Source organism: Lithobates pipiens, unplaced genomic scaffold (genome assembly GCF_037356315.1).
Source record: "Lithobates pipiens isolate NorthernLeopardFrog02 unplaced genomic scaffold, aLitPip1_a1.2 Scaffold_27, whole genome shotgun sequence".
Taxonomy (NCBI): domain Eukaryota; kingdom Metazoa; phylum Chordata; class Amphibia; order Anura; family Ranidae; genus Lithobates; species Lithobates pipiens.
The window spans coordinates 177,335,811-177,354,254 of NW_027507788.1; the positions used below are offsets into that span (position 1 = coordinate 177,335,811).

Below are 18,444 nucleotides of genomic sequence, written 5' to 3' on the forward strand. Positions count from 1 at the left end.
GAGGAGGAGGAGGGTGATTGTGTCAGCATGGAGGTGGAGGCTGGCACTCAGCATCAGCATCAGCATCAGCAGCAGCAGTCTTGTAGGGATGATTTACAGTCCCAAGAAACACGTGGACTTGTACGTGGCTGGGAGGAGGTAGCTGCGGATCATGTTGTCCTTAGTGACCCAGAGGACTCTGGACCGAATGCCTCAGCTAACCTACGCTGCATGGCCTCCCTGATCCTGCAAAGCCTGCGGAAGGATCCTCGTATTCTTCGGATCAAGGAGAGGGACCATTACTGGCTGGCCACTCTCCTTGATCCACGGTACAAGGGTAAGGTTGCCGACCTTATCTTGCCATCGCAGAGGGAGCAGAGGATGAGACATCTCCGGGAGGCCTTGCAGAAAGGTCTGTGCAACGCGTTCCCAGAGACTGGGAGGTTACAAACTCCTGGTCCTGGACAACGTGTTGCTGAGGCATCGGTCAGAAGGAGCGGTGGAGAAGGTGGCCGTCTGACTGATGCTTTCAGACAATTTTTTAGTCCGCAGCCCCAAGGTATTATTGGTTCCAGCACCCATCGCCAGCGTCTGATTTACATGGTGCAGGAATACCTAGGGGCAAGGTCAGACTTGGACACCTTTCCCACCAAAAATCCTCTGGCTTACTGGGTCTTGAGGATGGATCACTGGCCAGAGCTTGCACAGTATGTAATTGAGCTACTGGCCTGTCCTGCATCCAGCGTTCTTTCGGAACGCACCTTCAGTGCTGCTGGTGGCTTTGTTACCGATCACAGGGTGCGCCTGTCCACCGAATCAGTTGATCGACTGACCTTCATCAAGATGAATCAGTCTTGGATCACCCACAGCTACCAAGCACCTGAAGCTGATGTAACCGAATAATTTTTTGGGAAATACCACATCCCTTCAAGACTGCCTATGCTGATGCTGAGTGACTGTCCTGTTATGTTGATTGTCTATCCTCTTCCTCCTCTGCTGATATGTTGGAAGAACATTTTTGGTTCTGGGTGATGCCAGCAGCCCAATTTTTCTGCCCCTGTTTAACAGGGGCGTTTAATTACAATTTTTGATGCAATGCTATGCAGCAGGGCTAATTCCTGCAATAAAACTAGAGTATATGGCAGAGGTTGCAGTGTGGTGGCACCAGCACCAGTGCCTAAGGCCCAATTTTTCTGCCCCTGTTTAACAGGGGCGTTTAATTACAATTTTTGATGCAATGCTTTGCAGCAGGGCTAATTCCTGCAATAAAACTAGAGTATATGGCAGAGGTTGCAGTGTGGTGGCACCAGCACCAGTGCCTAAGGCCCAATTTTTCTGCCCCTGTTTAACAGGGGCGTTTAATTACAATTTTTGATGCAATGCTTTGCAGCAGGGCTAATTCCTGCAATAAAACTAGAGTATATGGCAGAGGTTGCAGTGTGGTGGCACCAGCACCAGTGCCTAAGGCCCAATTTTTCTGCCCCTGTTTAACAGGGGCGTTTAAGTACAATTTTTGATGCAATGCTTTGCAGCAGGGCTAATTCCAGCAAAAAAACTAGAGTATATGGAAGAGGTTGCAGTGTGGTGGCACCAGCAGCAGTGCCTAAGGCCAAATGTTTCTGCCCCTGTTTAACAGGGACATGTAATTACAATTCTTGATATAATATTTCACAGGAGGGCCCCTTCCTGTGCCCACCCAGAGTAACGGTGAGGACTTATAGTGTTGTGGCACCAGCACCACAACCACCAAAGGTCAATTTTTCTACCACTGTTCAACAATGGCATGTAATTACAATTCTTGATATAATCGTTCACAGCAGGGCGCTCCAGCGCCCACCAAGAGTCACTTTGAGGGCTTACAATGTTGTGGCAAAACCAACACCTTGTTCCGCCATTTCTGCAGAGCATATAGGGCAGGCCCCTACTTTCAAACATCCAACTTACAAACATCTCCTACTTGCAAACGGAAGGAGACAACAGCAAGTGAGATGAAAAAAGATGGACGACAAAACAAATTATACAGGGGTGATAACCCTTCCCTATGTTTTCCAAAAAGCTTAAAAATAGTTTTTTTGACTGGAGCTACACTTTAAAAATGTACCAGTTGAAAATTACAAACAGATTCAACTTAACACAACAAACCTACACAGTCCCTCTCTTGTTTGCACCGCCTGTATACTGCTGTTCTGAGTATATAGGGCCTGGGGGCCACACACATTTCCTTTTTTTAATATGGGTACGGGGTTCCCCTTAATATGCGTACAAGACCCAAATAGGCTGGTAATGGGCAGGGAGGGCTACCCATGCCATTTTTCTCAATGATTTTCAACCATATTGCAGGAACCAGATATAAGATTAAAACCGCAAGCAGTTTTAAATGGTGTTATTTCCGTTTAATGTCATTTTGTGCAGGGACTGTTCTAAACACGGGAAACACGTGGCACTTCACAGGCATACTACAGACACCCCCCAGGCACCATATTTAAAGGAATATTTCACTTTTTTTTTTCACTTTAATTGTCAGTAAAATCAGTGCTCCCGCCAAAACGGCCATTTTTAAAAACATTTTAGGCATTGACCCATGTCCCCTGGGGCAGGAGTCAGGTCCCCAAACCCCTTTTAGAACAGTATCTTGCATGTTAGCCGTTAAAATTAGCACTTTCCATTTCGAACGTTCACGTCCCATAGACTTCAATGGGGTTCTAACGTTCGTAACGAACGTGGGGTCCGTTCGAAAGTTCTGGTACGAACCGAACCGGGGGGTGTTCGGCTCATCCCTAGTGGCATGTATGCCTTCCCAGAAGCGTTGAAAGGTCTTATAGCTGCAAAGGGTTGGCCAACTCACAATTGAACCCTACGGACTAAATCTGGGATGCCATTCAAGTTCATGTGTGTGTCAAGGCAGGTGTCCCAATACTTTTTGTAATATAATATCTATATATATATATATATATATATATATATATATATATACACAGTATCTCACAAAATTGAGTACACCCCTCACATTTTTGTAAATATTTTATTATATATTTTCATGTGACAACACTGAAGAAATGACTTTGCTACAATGTAAAGTAGTGAGTATACAGCTTGTATAACAGTGTAAATTTGCTTGTCTTCAGCAAACTGTTTGTGGGCTTTCTTGTTCATCATCTTTAGAAGAGGCTTCCTTCTGGGATGACAGCCATGCAGACCAATTTGATGCAGCGTGCGGCGTATGGTCTGAGCACTGACAGGCTGACCCCCCCACCCCTACAACCTCTGCAGCAATGCTGGCAGCACTCATACTTCTATTACCCAAAGACAACCTCTGGATATGACGCTGAGCACGCGCACTCAACTTCTTTGTTCGACCATGGCGAGGCCTGTTCTGAGTGGAACTTGTCCTGTTCAACCGCTGTATGGTCTTGGCCACCGTGCTGCAGCTCAGTTTCAGGGTCCTGGCAATCTTCTTATAGCCTAGGACATCTTTATGTAGAGCAGCAATCCTTTTTTTCAGATCTTCAGAGAGTTCTTTGCCACGAGGTGCCATGTTGAACTGCCAGTGACCAGTATGAGAGAGTGAGAGCGATAAAACCAAATTGAACACACCTGCTCCCCATTCACACCTGAGACCATGTAATACTAAAGAGTCACATGACACAGGGGAGGGAAAATAGCTAATTGGACCCAATTTGGACATTTTCACTTAGGGGTGTACTCACCTTTGTGAGATACTATATATATATATATATATATATATATAGCGGTGCACTGATTTAGTTCTACACATTCACATACTATTTTTTTTTTCCGCCTCGATATCTGTATTGCTCCTCCCAGGGGGTTGGACCGCCCTCTTTTTTTTTTATCCTCGACAACTTTATTGCTCCTGCCTCCTCCCCCCCCCCCCCCCCCTTAGTAACTTTATTGCTCCGCCTAAAACAAACAGCGTTCGGTGTGGCCGGCTCGCGCATGCGCGCAGTACGTGAGGGCCGCTTCCGGTACGTGTGACGGCGGCCGAGGTCGAAGGGGAAGGCTGAGGTTGGGGGGGGATTCGGGCCTAGTGTGGGACATGAAGGAGGAGAAGGAGGTGTGACAGGAAACCGGCACCGGAAGATAAACAAGAGCGCTGTCACTGGGGGGAGCAGAACCGGTGAGTGTGGCGGAGGGGAGGGAGGCAGTGGCTACTTGGTGCACCGGGCTGCGGCCCTAAGAGAGCTAGAGGGGCTACAAGGAACAGCATGGCCTGACCGCACCACCCCCCTTCCTCCTCCTATCACAGAGGAGCGAGCGGTGTGCCTGGTAGTGGTGAGGTGCTGGGAGGAGGGATGGGGACCACCATTATTATTGATGATGGAGATCCAACATGCTGGACCATCACTGACAGCTCCCTCCTCTGTATGTACAGACTTCACTCATCTTGTGATATATTCCAAGACTAATCTGAAAGAAGACTCATCAGAATGTAAACATTACCCTTTCCCCTTTCCTCTCCCTTCCGTTCGCTTTTCCCCTTTCCTCTCCCTTCCGTTCGCTTTTTTTCCTTTCCCCCTTCTTCCATAGAATGTGTTGCATTTTATTTTATTTTTTTATGCATTCTGCATTTAGCATTATAGTGATACTAAAGTCGTGTTTATTTTTTGGTTAAAAAAAATAACAAACATGCAGTGGTTTTGCACAGAGCAGGAGCAGTCCTCCTCTTCTTGGGTCCCTTGCCAGCACTCCTGGTCCGTCCTTCCTCCTGATTGCCCCCACAGCAAGCAGCTTGCAATGGGGGCACCCTAGCCCAACAGCTGCTCTGTGTCCATTCAGACACAGAGCTGCGGCTCAGCCCCGCCCCCTCTCTCCTTATTGTCTCACTGACTTTGACAGCAGTGGGAGCCAGTGGCGTCCGCTGCTGTCTCAGCCAATGAGGAGGGGAATCCCGGAGAGCCCAGGCTATCGTGTACATCACTGGATCGGAGGAAGCTGTGGCGGTTGCTATGCAAAACCTGCTGGCGTGAAGGTAACCTGGAGCAGTTCGTAGCCGAAAGGGAAGCCTTCTGATCGGGACGGAGAACCACTGGTCGGCACTGAAGGGAGGGGACCCTGGCCTTCTGGCCTGGATTGGGGCAGCTCTAACTCCGGTCAGTTTTTCGTGAGGGAACGCTGGTTCCCCTTTCTCTCACCGGGGGAACGGCCAGTACTTCCCGAATGTAATTAGGTAGGAGTGATGGGAGCGGGGGGGGGGGGGCCTGATGGCAAAGGGCTCTCACTAAGCTCCTGGATCTCCATGCCTTTCTGCCTGGGGTGGGGGCTGCTGTGGTCTGGGGGGTCAGGCAAGCTTTTTGAAAAGCCTGTGGTGATGTGCCCCTGAAGTGGCAGTTCAGGGGTGCTTTACTTTCACTGTGATTTATCACTTTGATGTTAGGCACCAAGGTCACTTCACCATGACACGTCTTTTCACACCTGCCTCTAGGGCTGGCATTTTGGCTGGGACCAGAGGAATTTTTGATTCCTGGCCGGAGGGCCTGATCATTGTGTTACACAATGGCCACCTTTTTCACTCTCTTCTTCACTATCCCTTCCTCACTTTATTTTATTTATTTTTTTTGTGTGTGTTGTGTCACATCTTTGTTTTGTCACTGTGTACGTGTGATGAGTAGGGTGTCGGTCCTCGGGCCCTGAACTGGCCTTGAAAGTCTTGTGAGGGGGTGGACATAGGCCTTCTGGCTTGGTTCACCCTCTCTCTCTCTCTCTCTGGGGGTCTCCCTTCGGGGGAGCCCCAACCGAGTACTTGGGCGGGTCTGTTTCGGCAGACCTTCCAGAGAAAGGGGTCCATCTAGTTTCGGCCAGATGGACCATGTACGGTACCTCAGTCCCCGTTTGGAGCCTAATGCCCCGGGGGATGAGGGTAAGGTCCTTCCTCGTGGAGGACAGTGGTACACCCGTTGCACATTTTTGTGATACACTCTTTGTGTGTGCACTTCTTTTGGCACCGGGTGGAAGTTTTTGGGTGTGTTTTGCACGCCACAGGCTTTTCAATATAAAAAAAAAAAAACTGGATCGGAGGAAGCTCAGGTAAGTATTGGGGGGGGGGGGGGGGCTGAGGGAGACTACTGCACACAGAAGATTTTTCATCTTGATGCATAAAGATGAAAAAACCTTCGGCCTTTAGTGCCGCTTTAGCTTTAAAATGAAACCTGGAAGCTGATTGGTTGTGCTGCACCATTTTAGTAAATCCCCCCCCCCCCCCCCCATAGTTGGTCTGTTTGAAAAACAGAAAACTTCCATATACACAATGCTCTACTCACAGATGATCTAGAGGAAGGCAAAGAAACACCCCAATAAAGCATAATCCAATCTTCTCCAGCGGGGACAAAAAAAAAAAAAATCCCCAGGAGGCAAGCTGATATTCACTGGATCAACTATTTATATAAATATCATTATCAATTTTATATTATTTAGATTTAGGAAATAATCCAGGTCCTTTTTAAAGCAATCTACTGAGCTGGCCAGAACCACCTCTTGACGGAGCCTATTCCACATTTTTACGGAATGTGAAAGAACGTCTCAGAATGTGAAAGTAAAAGGCAGTTTTGGACCTTCTGCCAGGATTTACAACGTTCCCAAACATGAGCTACAAAGTCATCAATAGCTATCAATTAGAGCCCCCCCCCCATTGTGATTTTGACAAAAGTGTTTCATGATTCTTAATAAGCAAATAATTCTATCTGTTATTCTGAAGCAATCAAAAGAAAGGAAGAAGAAAAAACTGGGAAGTCTGCCAAGAATAACAACTTTATTTTTGTTTACAAACTTTTTATTTGGTGCAAAATGTAGTACAAAGTAAGGGTGTAATTAAAGCAGGGTTCCACCCTAAAGTGGAACTTCTGCTCATCGGAACCCTCCCTCCCTCCCTCTGTTGTCACAATTGGCACCTTTCAGGGGGGAGGGGGGTGCAGATATCTGTCTAAGACAGGTATTTACACCCACTTCCGGGCATAGACTCCCACGGGAGTCTATGCCTCTTCCTGTCCCAGCACGCTGTCTGCTGGGACACACACGGGTCCCAGAGACAGCGTGGACCATTACTATTGCACTGCGCGACTCGCACATGCGCAGTAGGTAACCGGGAAGTGAAGCCGCAACGCTTCACTTCCTGATTCCCTCACCTAGAATGGCGGCAGCAGCCGAGGGTCGGTCAATCGATCGGCCTCGGCTGCCGACATCGCTGGACCCTGGGACAGGTGAGTGTCCATTTATTAAAAGTCAGCAGCTGTAGTATTTAAAGCTGCTGGTTTTTAATATTTTATTTTTCCAGTCAAATCCCTCTTTAAGACAGAATAATTACAATAACGAGTTGTACATAAGAAAATTTTGAAAAATAGTATACCATCAGGTAAATGTAATTTGCTATAGTTTGTGGTTAGTGTTAGTACAATCTTTGGTTGTGATCTATAATACAGTATATGAGATAAGTTGGCCTCTTGTGGCTAATAATTTTAAACTTTCTTTAGCAGTGAAACTTAAGTCTAAGGGTCCTTTCACACGGGGTGGATCAGTGCTGATCTGCCCCGTGGATATCCGCTTGTTGAGCGGGGATTGCCGGAGTGATCTCCGCTGAGCAGGAAGATGACAGGTCTGTCTCTGCACACTGTGCAGGGATGGACCTGTCACAGCTCCGCTCTCCCCTATGGGAGATCAGGTGACGATGGACCGCAGTGTCTGTTGTCATCCGATCCGATGACGGATGGAAAAATAACTTTTTCCTCCGTCACACTTTTTCGGATCGGAGCGGGTCGGATGTCAGCGGACATGTCACCGCTGACATCCGATGCTCCATAGACCTCTATGGAGCATCCCTTCAGGTCCGCCTGAAAAACTGACAGGCTGACCTGAACGGATCGTCCGTGTGAAAGGGGCCTTAATGTTGTAGCAGTTTTGTCAATGGAATAGACTTCATGAGTAAATGAGGAACATTTAACCACTTAAACACTAAACCTTTTCTGACACGTTTCAAATTAATACCTTCATATTTTTTATTTATTTTTTACCAGAAAATTACTTGGAACCCCCAAACATAACATAATATATATATATATATATATATATATATATATATATATATATATATATATATATATATATATATATATATATATTTATATTATAATATTTTTTTTTTTTTTTTTTTAGTAGAGACCCTAGAGAATAAAATGATGGTTGTTGCAATATTTTATATCGCATTCTATTTGCGCAGCGGTCTTTCAAATGCAATTTTTTTTTGGAAAACAATTACTTTAATGAATAAAAAAAAAATTAACCAGTAAAGTTGGCCCAATTTCTTTTTTTGTATAATGATGATAATATTTTTATTCTAAGCAAAAAAAGAAATCATGATTCTCATTTTGGCCAAATTCTGACTCGGTGACTAGGGAGCCCCTACTCTGCACACTCCTTCTCTTCATTCTCCAATTTCCCAAAGATGGCCACTGATATGGGTCCTTGTAAAGTGACAAAATTGATGAAAATGCAAAGTTTTTTTTTTTTTTTTTTTTTTTTACTACTTGCATTGTGTTAATGTGCATTGTACATGCACTTACATGCGTTGCATTAAAATGCAACACAAGCCAGCACAGAATTGTAGTGTGCACAGGTGCGCTAAACGCAGATCCATGCACTAGTGTGAATTATTATTGTAATGAATGTGACCATCACCACCTCAAAGCGGATACAGGCAGTCCCCACATTACAAACATCCAACTTACAAACAGAGGGAGACAACAGGAAGTAAGAGGAAATCTACCCCTAGAAAGGGAAATTCTCTCCTGTAAGAGTTATTATGGGGGAAAAAGGTGTCTCCACTGATGCTTTATCACCAATACTTGTTTCCACAACACCCTAACAATTTCAAAAACCAAATTGTCATGGGTACAGAAAGTGAGGTGAAATTTTCTGAACTGGGATACAGACAGCAAAACAAATGTTAGAGGGGTGTTAACCCTTCACTATGCTGACCAGAAAAAAGTTAAAACAATAATTTTTTTGGCCAGAGTTGCATTTTAAAAAAGAAAAAAAATGTTCCAACTTGCATACAAATTCAACTTGGGAACAAACTAACAGAACCTTTCTTGTTTGTAATCTGGGACTGCCTTTATAATGTAAAGCACCTAAGTATCGACATTACACTGTCGCCACCCAAGTTTTCAGAAATAAAATGACGTACTTTTCTTCTTGCAATATATAAGGACCCGTGCACACACACCTCTACACCTAAAACAATCTGTTTTAACCACTTAAACAAAAAACGCACAGAATGTTTGTATTCAGCACTACACCTGTTGGCAACAATCTACAGGTTAATGATAGAACCCTTAGAGGCTTTGTATAGTGCTCTTCCGGTTAAAATGGTCCATGAGTATACCAAAAAAATTGAAATTAATAAAAATAAAATTTTAAATGATGGTGATAATAGGGGAGTTCAACAGTTCCAGAAGGTGGAAAGGCTAATCTATTTGTGAGTTCAAAAAGCCTATATGAATGTCTGCTTGAAGGGGGTAAGGCAACCTCAATGGCGGATTGGGAGTCTCGATCACTGTGGAAAGAGAGATGCCAAAACCGCCTATGGTGCAGTAACATTTATTAAGTAGAACACAAAATTTAAAATACAGGTGATGCACTCACAAGGTGTCCAATAAGACCGGCAAGTTAGTATATCTGAATGTCAGCTCAAGAGAAACCAGGTCTGCACAGCAGCCGTTGTGTGTCAGAGAGTGGGGAAGATGCCAGAGGACTCTCTTGATGACGGGAGCTGTCAGGATACTGTCTGGTCTCTGGACGTTGCTGCACCATAGGTGGTTTTGGTGCCTCTCTCACCCTCCTTTCTCCACTTAAAAAGTTCCTAACGTACATAATACACTGGTAGCTTCAAGTGGTCATACCGGGATGATGCTTGCAGCTATAGGCATCATCCCGGTATTGCTTTTTTTTTTCATCCAGCGGCCGGCTTTTATGTAAAAGCTATCCTAGGGGCTTATTAGCTGCTGGATTGTTTTTACAAGTGGCACAAGGGGTTGCCTCTCTGGGTTCTACCATCCCACCGGTGAGCCCAGCTTACCATAAAGCTGATCAAGGACCAGAAGTTCCTCGGTCAGCTCTTTGGTATAGGAAACCAGAAGCGACTAGTATTTTGTGACTGCAGGTTTCTCCAGATGTAAACCACTTTTAAATTGTGAAAGCATCTGTTCACACTGATCTTGTGTGATAGGATCAGATGCTTTCAAGGGCAGAGGAGACATTTGGGGACTAATAGACCCCAGATTTCTCCATAAAGGGTACCTGTCACTGCCTATTGCTATCATAAGGGAGGTTTACTTCTGTGACAGCACTAAAAGTGATCAAAAATAAATCTGAGAAATGGCATTAAAAAAATTATATATAAAATTAAAAATATTTTTTGTGTTCAGTAGAGGAGCTTTTGAGCAGGAAAAAACGCTTGATACATTTTAGGAATAAGGCGTGTCAATGGCCAGAATGAATTAATAATCTGGGAGAACCTTTGCCCAGCTTGCACTCACTAGTCCACGGCGTCCAACTCAGGGGACTTGCCAGCCCCTAAGCATTTATCATAGGTCACAGCACTGACAAGGTGTTTTGTTTATTTGCTCATATGTCTAAGGGCTGCAGAAAACAGCTTTATTTATCCTTTCCTCCAGTCCCCTGGCAGCTGGCACTCTCCATACACTCTGGCAGTGGATTGTCTGTGTCCTCAAATCCATTGCAGGGCTGCAGGTTGTGAACGCCGGAGCATGAGAGAGAAAAAGCTGTGGGCCTCCGTTTTACAGCCTGAAGGGTGCCTGCAGGATCAGGGGTTCTGGTCATTTCAGTGGTAAACAGTCAGTCAGATCGTAATTTTCGTGACCGGTTGGGTGGGAGTGGGACTCTTCTATAACTTTTTTTTTTTTTTTTTGTGTCTTTCAGCCTTACACGCTATTAGATTGTCTGCAGATTTTGTCTTCAGATTTACCAAAACCATAAAAATATGAGGTCAACCCTTAAAGTGGTTGTAAACCCTTTTTGTTGAGTTTTACCTATAAGTAAGCCTAGAATAAGGCTTACCTATAGGTAGTGGAAATATCTCCTAAACATTCGCCGTCTAGGCGATATTTCACTTGTAGTGCGCCAATATCGTTATTGGCGCATGTGCTGTGAAGAGATGGACCACCGTGCCGTTTCTCCCCCCAGCATGTGTCGTGACTGACAGCTCCCACTATTGCGTCCAGTCACAGTGCCGGAGTCCGTGGCCCTGGAAGGAAGAGGGATGAAGATGGACGTGGCCTGCTCAGGGGACAGCGTGGCCTTCGTTTGCAGGTAATGATGAACTAGTATGCGATGCACACTAGCCCATTATGCTTTTCATTTGGAAGCCTTGCGGGGAGCAAAAGAGGAAGTAAAACCCATCAGGGTTTACTTCTTCTTTAAGAGTTTTAATTTGTATGCAATCGTGCAGGCCCTTACACTACATGGTTTTGGAAAATCTAATGGGGCTTTAGACTGTTAAGCCTCGTACACACGGTACGATTGTTGGACAACTGAGCGTCCTGATTTTTGTCAAAAGGGCGTGTCCCAGCATCTTGTCTTGCATACTAACATTACACAAATTGTCGTGCCACAAAACACGAACTTCGTGATGGACTATGAGGAATTTTAGCTCTTGAGCGCCACCTTTTGAGCCCCTTCTGCTAATTTCGTAAGCATTGATTCCAAGCATGCGTGTTTTGTACTTTCGACTTTTGTGTGATGGATTTGTGTGCTGACTATCCGACGATCCGATGTGGATCTGTCATTTGACAAAAATGTACTAGCCTGTCATCCAACATTTGTTGGCAGAAAATTGGTAAACGATCATCAAAAGGAGCGTACTAATAGTACGAACTTCGGACAACAGTCTGTCAAACGACAATCCCCCTTCTGATTTTTTGTACCATGTGTACGAGGCTTTAGTAGTGCTCTAGAAAATTGCAAAACTATTTAAATTTAGCACATGCGTGATTTTGAATTCAGCAGGATTTATGTGCTGTTAAATTATTTGTTTTTTTTTTTTTGTCTGTTTAGGTATCCTCAAGAATACATCATATAACAGAGATTATATTTAAACAATGGAGCTTCCAAATTACAGCCGCCAGCTCTTGCAGCAAGTCTACACTCTGTGTAAAGAGCAGCAGTTTTGTGATTGCACGATTTTTGTTGGTACGTTGCATTTCCGGGCTCACAAGCTTGTCCTTTCTGCTGCAAGTCTCCTCTTTAAGTCTTTACTGGAAACAACGGAAACCATTTCTATTGATGCCTCCGTTGTATCGCCAGAAGAATTCTCTCTGCTGCTGGAGATGATGTATTCAGGAAAACTTCCACCTGGAAAACACAACCTGACAAAAATTATCACTGTGGCAGACAGCCTTCAAATGTTTGATGTTGCTGTGAGCTGTAAGAACCTCCTGACGGAGCTCATGAATCACTCCACCCAGACTCAAAAGGTGAAGGATGTTTCCGTTAAGCCATTAACCTTAGTTAAACCTGAAGCCAGGCCTGCAGCCCCCAGGAGCAATGTCGTAAGTGAGACTTTCGCCATTGATAAGATGTTACTGCCTATGAGTACTGGAGTGGCGTCTCTAGCTTCCGCTCCTGAGAAGCGAGGGGCCGAAAAAGTTACAAAACCCGTTTCTTCTAAGAAGCTGGACGCTAATGGGAACCTACAAACCACCAATCCTTCTCCTCCTGTGGGCACTACAGAACAATTTCAACCACAGCAGAGCTCCAAAAGTGTTAAAGAAAAAGTGGATTGTGTGATGGAGCCTTCAAGTGTAGAAGGACCACCAAGCCCCGCACAGATGGATTCTGCACCAACATCTGAGGGGTTGGATAAGGAGCCGCCTCCTGCTAAGGATGAAACGGTGCCATCACCATGTGTTCCACCAGTACAGCAAGAAACCACTAATCAGCTCGTATCAGAAACGGTAGTTGAAGAAACTACAGATTCTGCTATAGGGGAAACTTGTCCCGATGACTCTGCGGTCGTTTCAGCAGAAGATGGTGAGCTGCCCCAACCCGAGGAGAGTAATGAGCCCGCAGCAAAGAAAAGAAGACTTGATAAGCCAGGTAACACCTACATTCGTTATTTTTTTATTTTGTTGCAATGCAGTCAAACAGAATTATATCACAGTTCGCTATCCAGCATAACTGAAAATATTGGAGGTTACAGGCTGTAACGTTAGGCTGACTGTTCGGGATATTTCCGACAGCTGATGACTAGCCCCACGACAGCCATCTTCCATGTTAGGTGAGTAGGGGATCCATTCTACCCATTTTTTGTTGAGTGTTGTCAACATGCACTACTAGTACTTCATTTTTAAAGGAAAGAAAAAAAAAAACAACAAGCATGTTATACTTGCCTGCTCTGTGCAATGATTTTGCACAGAGCAGCGGCGATCCTCCCTTTTTTATTTATTTTTTGGGTCCCCTGCTGAGTGCCTCCTAATAGCAAGCCTCTTGTTATGGGGACACTCAAGCAAGCTCGCTCCAGAGCCACGCTCTGTGTGTCCATGCACACACAGAGCACGTCTCGGCCTGCCCACATTCCCTCCTCATTGGTTCACTGACTGACAGCAGCAGGAACCAATGGCTCCAGTTTCTGTGTGAGCCAATGATCAGAGAGGGGCGCCAGAGAGAAGATTGCATAGAATGCTTTAAGGTAAAAAACCTTGAGCCTTTAGAACCACGTTAAGGCCCCTTTCATACTGGGACGTTTTTCAGACGCTACAGCTCTAAAAATAGGACCTGTATAGCGCCTGAAAAAATCTGGCCGCTTTCACACTGGAGCGGTGCGCTAGCAGGACGGTGAAAAAAGTCCTGATAGCCGTATCTTTGGAGCGGTGTATTCACCACTCCTAAACCGCTCCTACCCATTGAAATCAATGGGGCAGCACAGCTATACCGCTGGCAAAGCAGCGCTTTGCGTGCGGTTTTAACCATTTTTCGTCCGCTAGCGGGGGTTAAAACCGCCCCGCTAGTGGCCGCATACCGACAGTAAAACAGAGCTGCTTTACCGCCGACGCCGCTCCCGCCCCAGTGTGAAAGGGGCCTTACCAGTAGAAATGTGCAGCATATAATCAACTGTTTTTTTTTTTTTTTTTTTTTTTTTTTTTTAATGGTACCTTAGACAAGACTTCACGCTATCCAAAATTAACAAAAAAAAAAAAATCTAACTAATCTAAAATCTGGCTTTCCTCTTCCAATGCTCAGTGTTGTGGGCAGACCCTTGCCACCCTTACTTACAATGCTGGTCCTTCTGCTGATCCTCAATTGTTTGTTTGTTTTGACATTGAAATTGCGACTGTTGGCTGGAGTACCAGAGAGAAGCAGCTTCGGTGGCCCAGAGAAGAGAAAGCCGCAGGAGCGAGGGATAAGGTAAGTAAAACTGCATTTAACCACTTGCCGACCAGCGCACTCCGATATACATCCTAACTTTAAGGACGGATATCGTTATGGCAGCAGCTAGCTGCCATAACCCCAGTATCCTCATATTTAGCAGGTGGACGGCTACAAGATAAAAGTGGTCTCTGTGGTGGATTCCTCGCAATATAATTTTTATCAGTGGCAGGAGAGGGGCCCCCCTCCTACCGCTTATCTGAGCCGTCGGCAGTGGCGGAAGTGATCTGGTTCTTTCATTAGCTGTGCAGGGAGCCGAGTGAGGGGAAGGTGGCCCCCACCCATCTCCATGACATTGCAGGGTGGAAGCCACGTCAAAACGCCACTTCCGCCCATACCTCCTAAAGGGCTATTTTTTGTTTTTAAATCATTTTTTTTTTTTAAATGACAAATCTTTTAGTTCAGTTTTAGTGTAAATATGAGATCTGAGGTCCTTGTAATAGTAATAAAAGTGACAATTTTTATTTTTTTTAAAACAGTATAAAAATAAAAAATTAAAGGTAAACTAAATAAGAAAGAAAAATCTTTTTTTTTTTTTTTTTAAACCAGTTCCCAAACTGTGCACGCCGATATACGTCAGCAGAATGGCACGGCTGGGCAAATGGGCGTACCTATATGTCCCTTTAAATTTGCTGCCATGCCATCGAGTGTGCGCTAGTGGCGGCGTGCGTAGGCCGAGACCTCCGTGAATCGGGTCATGGGTCCCGTGGGCGCGATCGCTTCGTGGACAAAAAGAACGGGGAGATGCTAAACAAGCTTCTCCCCATTCTGCCTAGTGACAGTGTCACTGATCTCTGCTCCCTGTGATTGGGAGCAGAGATCAGTGACGTGCCACACATAGCCACGACCCCCCACAGTTAGAATCACTCCTCAGGACATAGCCCCTACACCGCCCCCTAGTGGTTAACCCATTAACTGCCAGTGTCATTTACACAGGCATTTGTATAGCACTGATTGCTGTATAAATGACTGGTGATAAATGTCTGATGTGTCTGCCATAATGTCGCAGTCACAATAAAAATCGCTGCCATTACTAGTAAAAAAAAAAAAAATTTATATAAATGCCATAAAATTATCCCCTATTTTGTAACCGTTATAACTTTTAATCATCATAAATGATGTTTATTGATTGATCATTTTAATATATATCATTTTATTACTATTTTTTTTTTTAAAGCAGAGGCCCTAGAGAATAAAGTGGTTGTTGCAATTGTTTGTCACACGGAATTTGTGCAATGTATACATGCATTTTAATGCAAAAAATCACAATATTTAACCTAATTGTTTTGTAAAATTTCAAAGATGTTATACAGAGTTAATGGACACCAAACATGTCACGCTTAAAAATAGCATACAACATAAATTTTACTATCCATGGACGACATTTTAAAAGCCTGTACATGTTACCACTTTAGAGTTATACAGGAGGTCTGGTGCTAGAATTATCCCATGATCTGATGTTTGCAGTAATGCCTCACATGTGTGGGACGTTCGCTGTTTGCGTGTGAGTGAGACCGAAGAATGCGTTCGCCTTTGCACTGAAACTGACACTTTATTTTTTTTATTTTTTTATCACTCTCATTGCTGTCACAAGGAATGTAAGCAATCCCTGTGACAGCAGTAGGCATGTGACAGGTACTCTTTATGGAGAGATCTGGGGCCAGTAAGACCCCAAATCGCTCCTCTGCCCTTTAAAAGCATTTTAATTACACCAAGAGCAGTGTGATCAAATGCGTTCCATTTTTAAAAATGGTGCCGTGGTAAGCCGGAAGTGATGTATGCTCATTGCTTTCTGTCTCCTATATCGGAGGCGGACAGAGCGGTTCTGCCTCTGATTAGCTGGAGGGATCGCCGGCTGCCCGCTCGGGTGTCCCAGTGCTAGGGATCCAGCTGCCAGTTAGCCACTCGGATCGCTTTTACAAAAGTGCTCACCTCTATCCTTAAACCCTGCTGCTTGCCTAAATGTAAGAAATGGCGTGTGCTGGCCGTGGGGCAATAGGAGTTGAACATCCATGTGTATGAATTTTTTTAAATAAAAAAAATAGAATAATTGCCTCTTTTTGTTTTTTTATTTCGATGCTTGTTAATGGTTCTTGATGTATGTTATGTTTAGAGTTGGAGAAAGCATCGGGTGAGTTGGATTTTCTTATTCGTTATGAGAGTATATTCAGCGAAGCGCTCTCAGACCCCCAAAGTGTTCTTGAAAATCTAAAAAAGTGTGAAGATATCAAAGAGACTGAAAAACAGGTGAGTGAACTATTACAGGAAGATGGGGGGACCTGTCTGCAATAGCCAGGAAAAATAAGTAGTAACAAGGTTAAGTGATTGTTAGAGGTGCACCGAATGGAAATTTTGGAACTGAAAATGCGGGATGCACTTGGCCTAAAACCGAAAATTTATAGTTTTTAAAAAATATCTCTATTTTTATATAGAATTGTATTACTTTTTAATTTAATATCATCAATTTAAATGAATATTAATGTATCGGCAGCCATTATTGGCACCTTTTTAGCACAAGAGAATCTCAAGAAGAATGTATCCCTTTAAATTCTATGTATGCACACTGGTCCGTTGGGCTTCCATTGTGGTGTTAAAAATCCAGCTTGGTGGATTGTTGGTCAGTAAAAAAAAAAAAAAAAAAAACGCACAAAAACCCCACGCTCAAATGCCAGTTCAAATGCATTGAAAACGCAGCAAGGACGCATTATTAACGCGCCCGTGTTACATGTTTGATGCTGTTTTTGAGTCACGTGACCTATGAAAAACACGCCATAAGCACAGTAAATAATGATAAAATTGCTGCGAATTCGCAGCAAAAATGCGGTGCATTTTCAGTGCCATTATCGCCACCTTTCTCATCAGCATGCTGCCGATAACACCAATGTTTTGGTGCATCTCTAGTGATTGTAAATGCTTATTTTTTAAATAATGGCCTCACTGGACGTTTTTATAGCCGCTGTTTCTAGCTTCTCCCCAGCATGTTATCCTATGTGTCCATGCACACACGGGCTGTTTATCAGCGCTTTTTGGCTGGAAAAAAGACCCAGAACCTAGTGGGTTTTATGTTTTTCAGCTGTAAAAATGCTCTAACTCTGATAAAAGCTGAGAAACTATTATGTGTTTATCAGCGTTTTTGAGCCATAAGCTTTTGTGGGAGTATAGTTTTGCTAAAAAAAAGCTAAAATATGCAACAGCTAAAATAAATAAATAAATAAATAAAAGCCACTGCTGGTTTTATAACATCCAGTGTGCCTGAGGCATTTATCTGCTCAGTAAAATTGCATAGAGCGGCCCTGAACCTCCTCTTCTCAGGTCCCCCGTTGGTGCTCCTGGCTTCTCCCCTGTGCAGAGTGCCCCCATAGATTCATGCAGGCTCCCTCTTGAGCCTCACTATCTGTATCTATTGACACAGACAGCAGGGTTTGGCCTCCCCCCCCCCCCCCCCCCCAAATCCCTCGTCACTGGCTTTGATTGACAGCAGCAGGGGCCACTGGCTTCCTCTGCCTCAACAAAGCCTGTGAGAGCAAGAAGTTTTTTTGTTTTTAAAACCTTAATACAAGGAATCCATTAAGGTGATACTAAGTAAGTCTCTTTGTTTTTTTCTTGTTAAAAATAACAAACCTGTTTTATACTTGCCTGCTCTATGCAGTGGTTTTGCACGGAGCAGCCCAGAATCCACCTCTTCTTGGTTTCCTCTTCAGCATTCCTGGCCCCTCCCTCCTTTTGAGTGCCCCCCACAGCAAGCAGCTTGCTATGGGGGCACCCAAGCTGAGCCGAGCTGTAGTTCCCTGTGTCCATTCAGACACAGAACCCTGGCCCCCTCCCTCTCTCCCCTCATTGACTCACTGAATTTGACAGCAGCGGGAGCCAGTGGTGCTTCGCTGCTGTCTCAGCCAATCAGGAGGGAGAGTCCTGGGAAGCCGAATCTCTCATGCAACATCCCTGGATCGAGATGGGGGCTCAGGTAAGTATTAGGGATGCTGGGGAGGCTGCTGCACACAAGGTTTTTTATCT

The 18,444-nt window shown here is 44.5% G+C and overlaps 1 protein-coding gene across 2 annotated transcripts in view; it reads left to right on the forward strand.

Moving 5' to 3' along the window:
• Positions 1-3,960: 3,960 nt before the first annotated feature.
• The window catches only part of ZBTB40 (zinc finger and BTB domain containing 40), a 70,469-nt gene continuing 55,985 nt past the window's right edge, over positions 3,961-18,444 (forward strand). For both annotated transcript variants that reach the window (XM_077457935.1, XM_077457936.1), the window contains exons 1-3: positions 3,961-4,117; positions 12,061-13,101; positions 16,544-16,677. In XM_077457935.1, the coding sequence (XP_077314061.1) occupies positions 12,105-13,101; positions 16,544-16,677 (1,131 nt within the window). In that variant the 5' untranslated portion in view covers positions 3,961-4,117; positions 12,061-12,104. The remainder of the gene's footprint in view (positions 4,118-12,060; positions 13,102-16,543; positions 16,678-18,444) is intronic.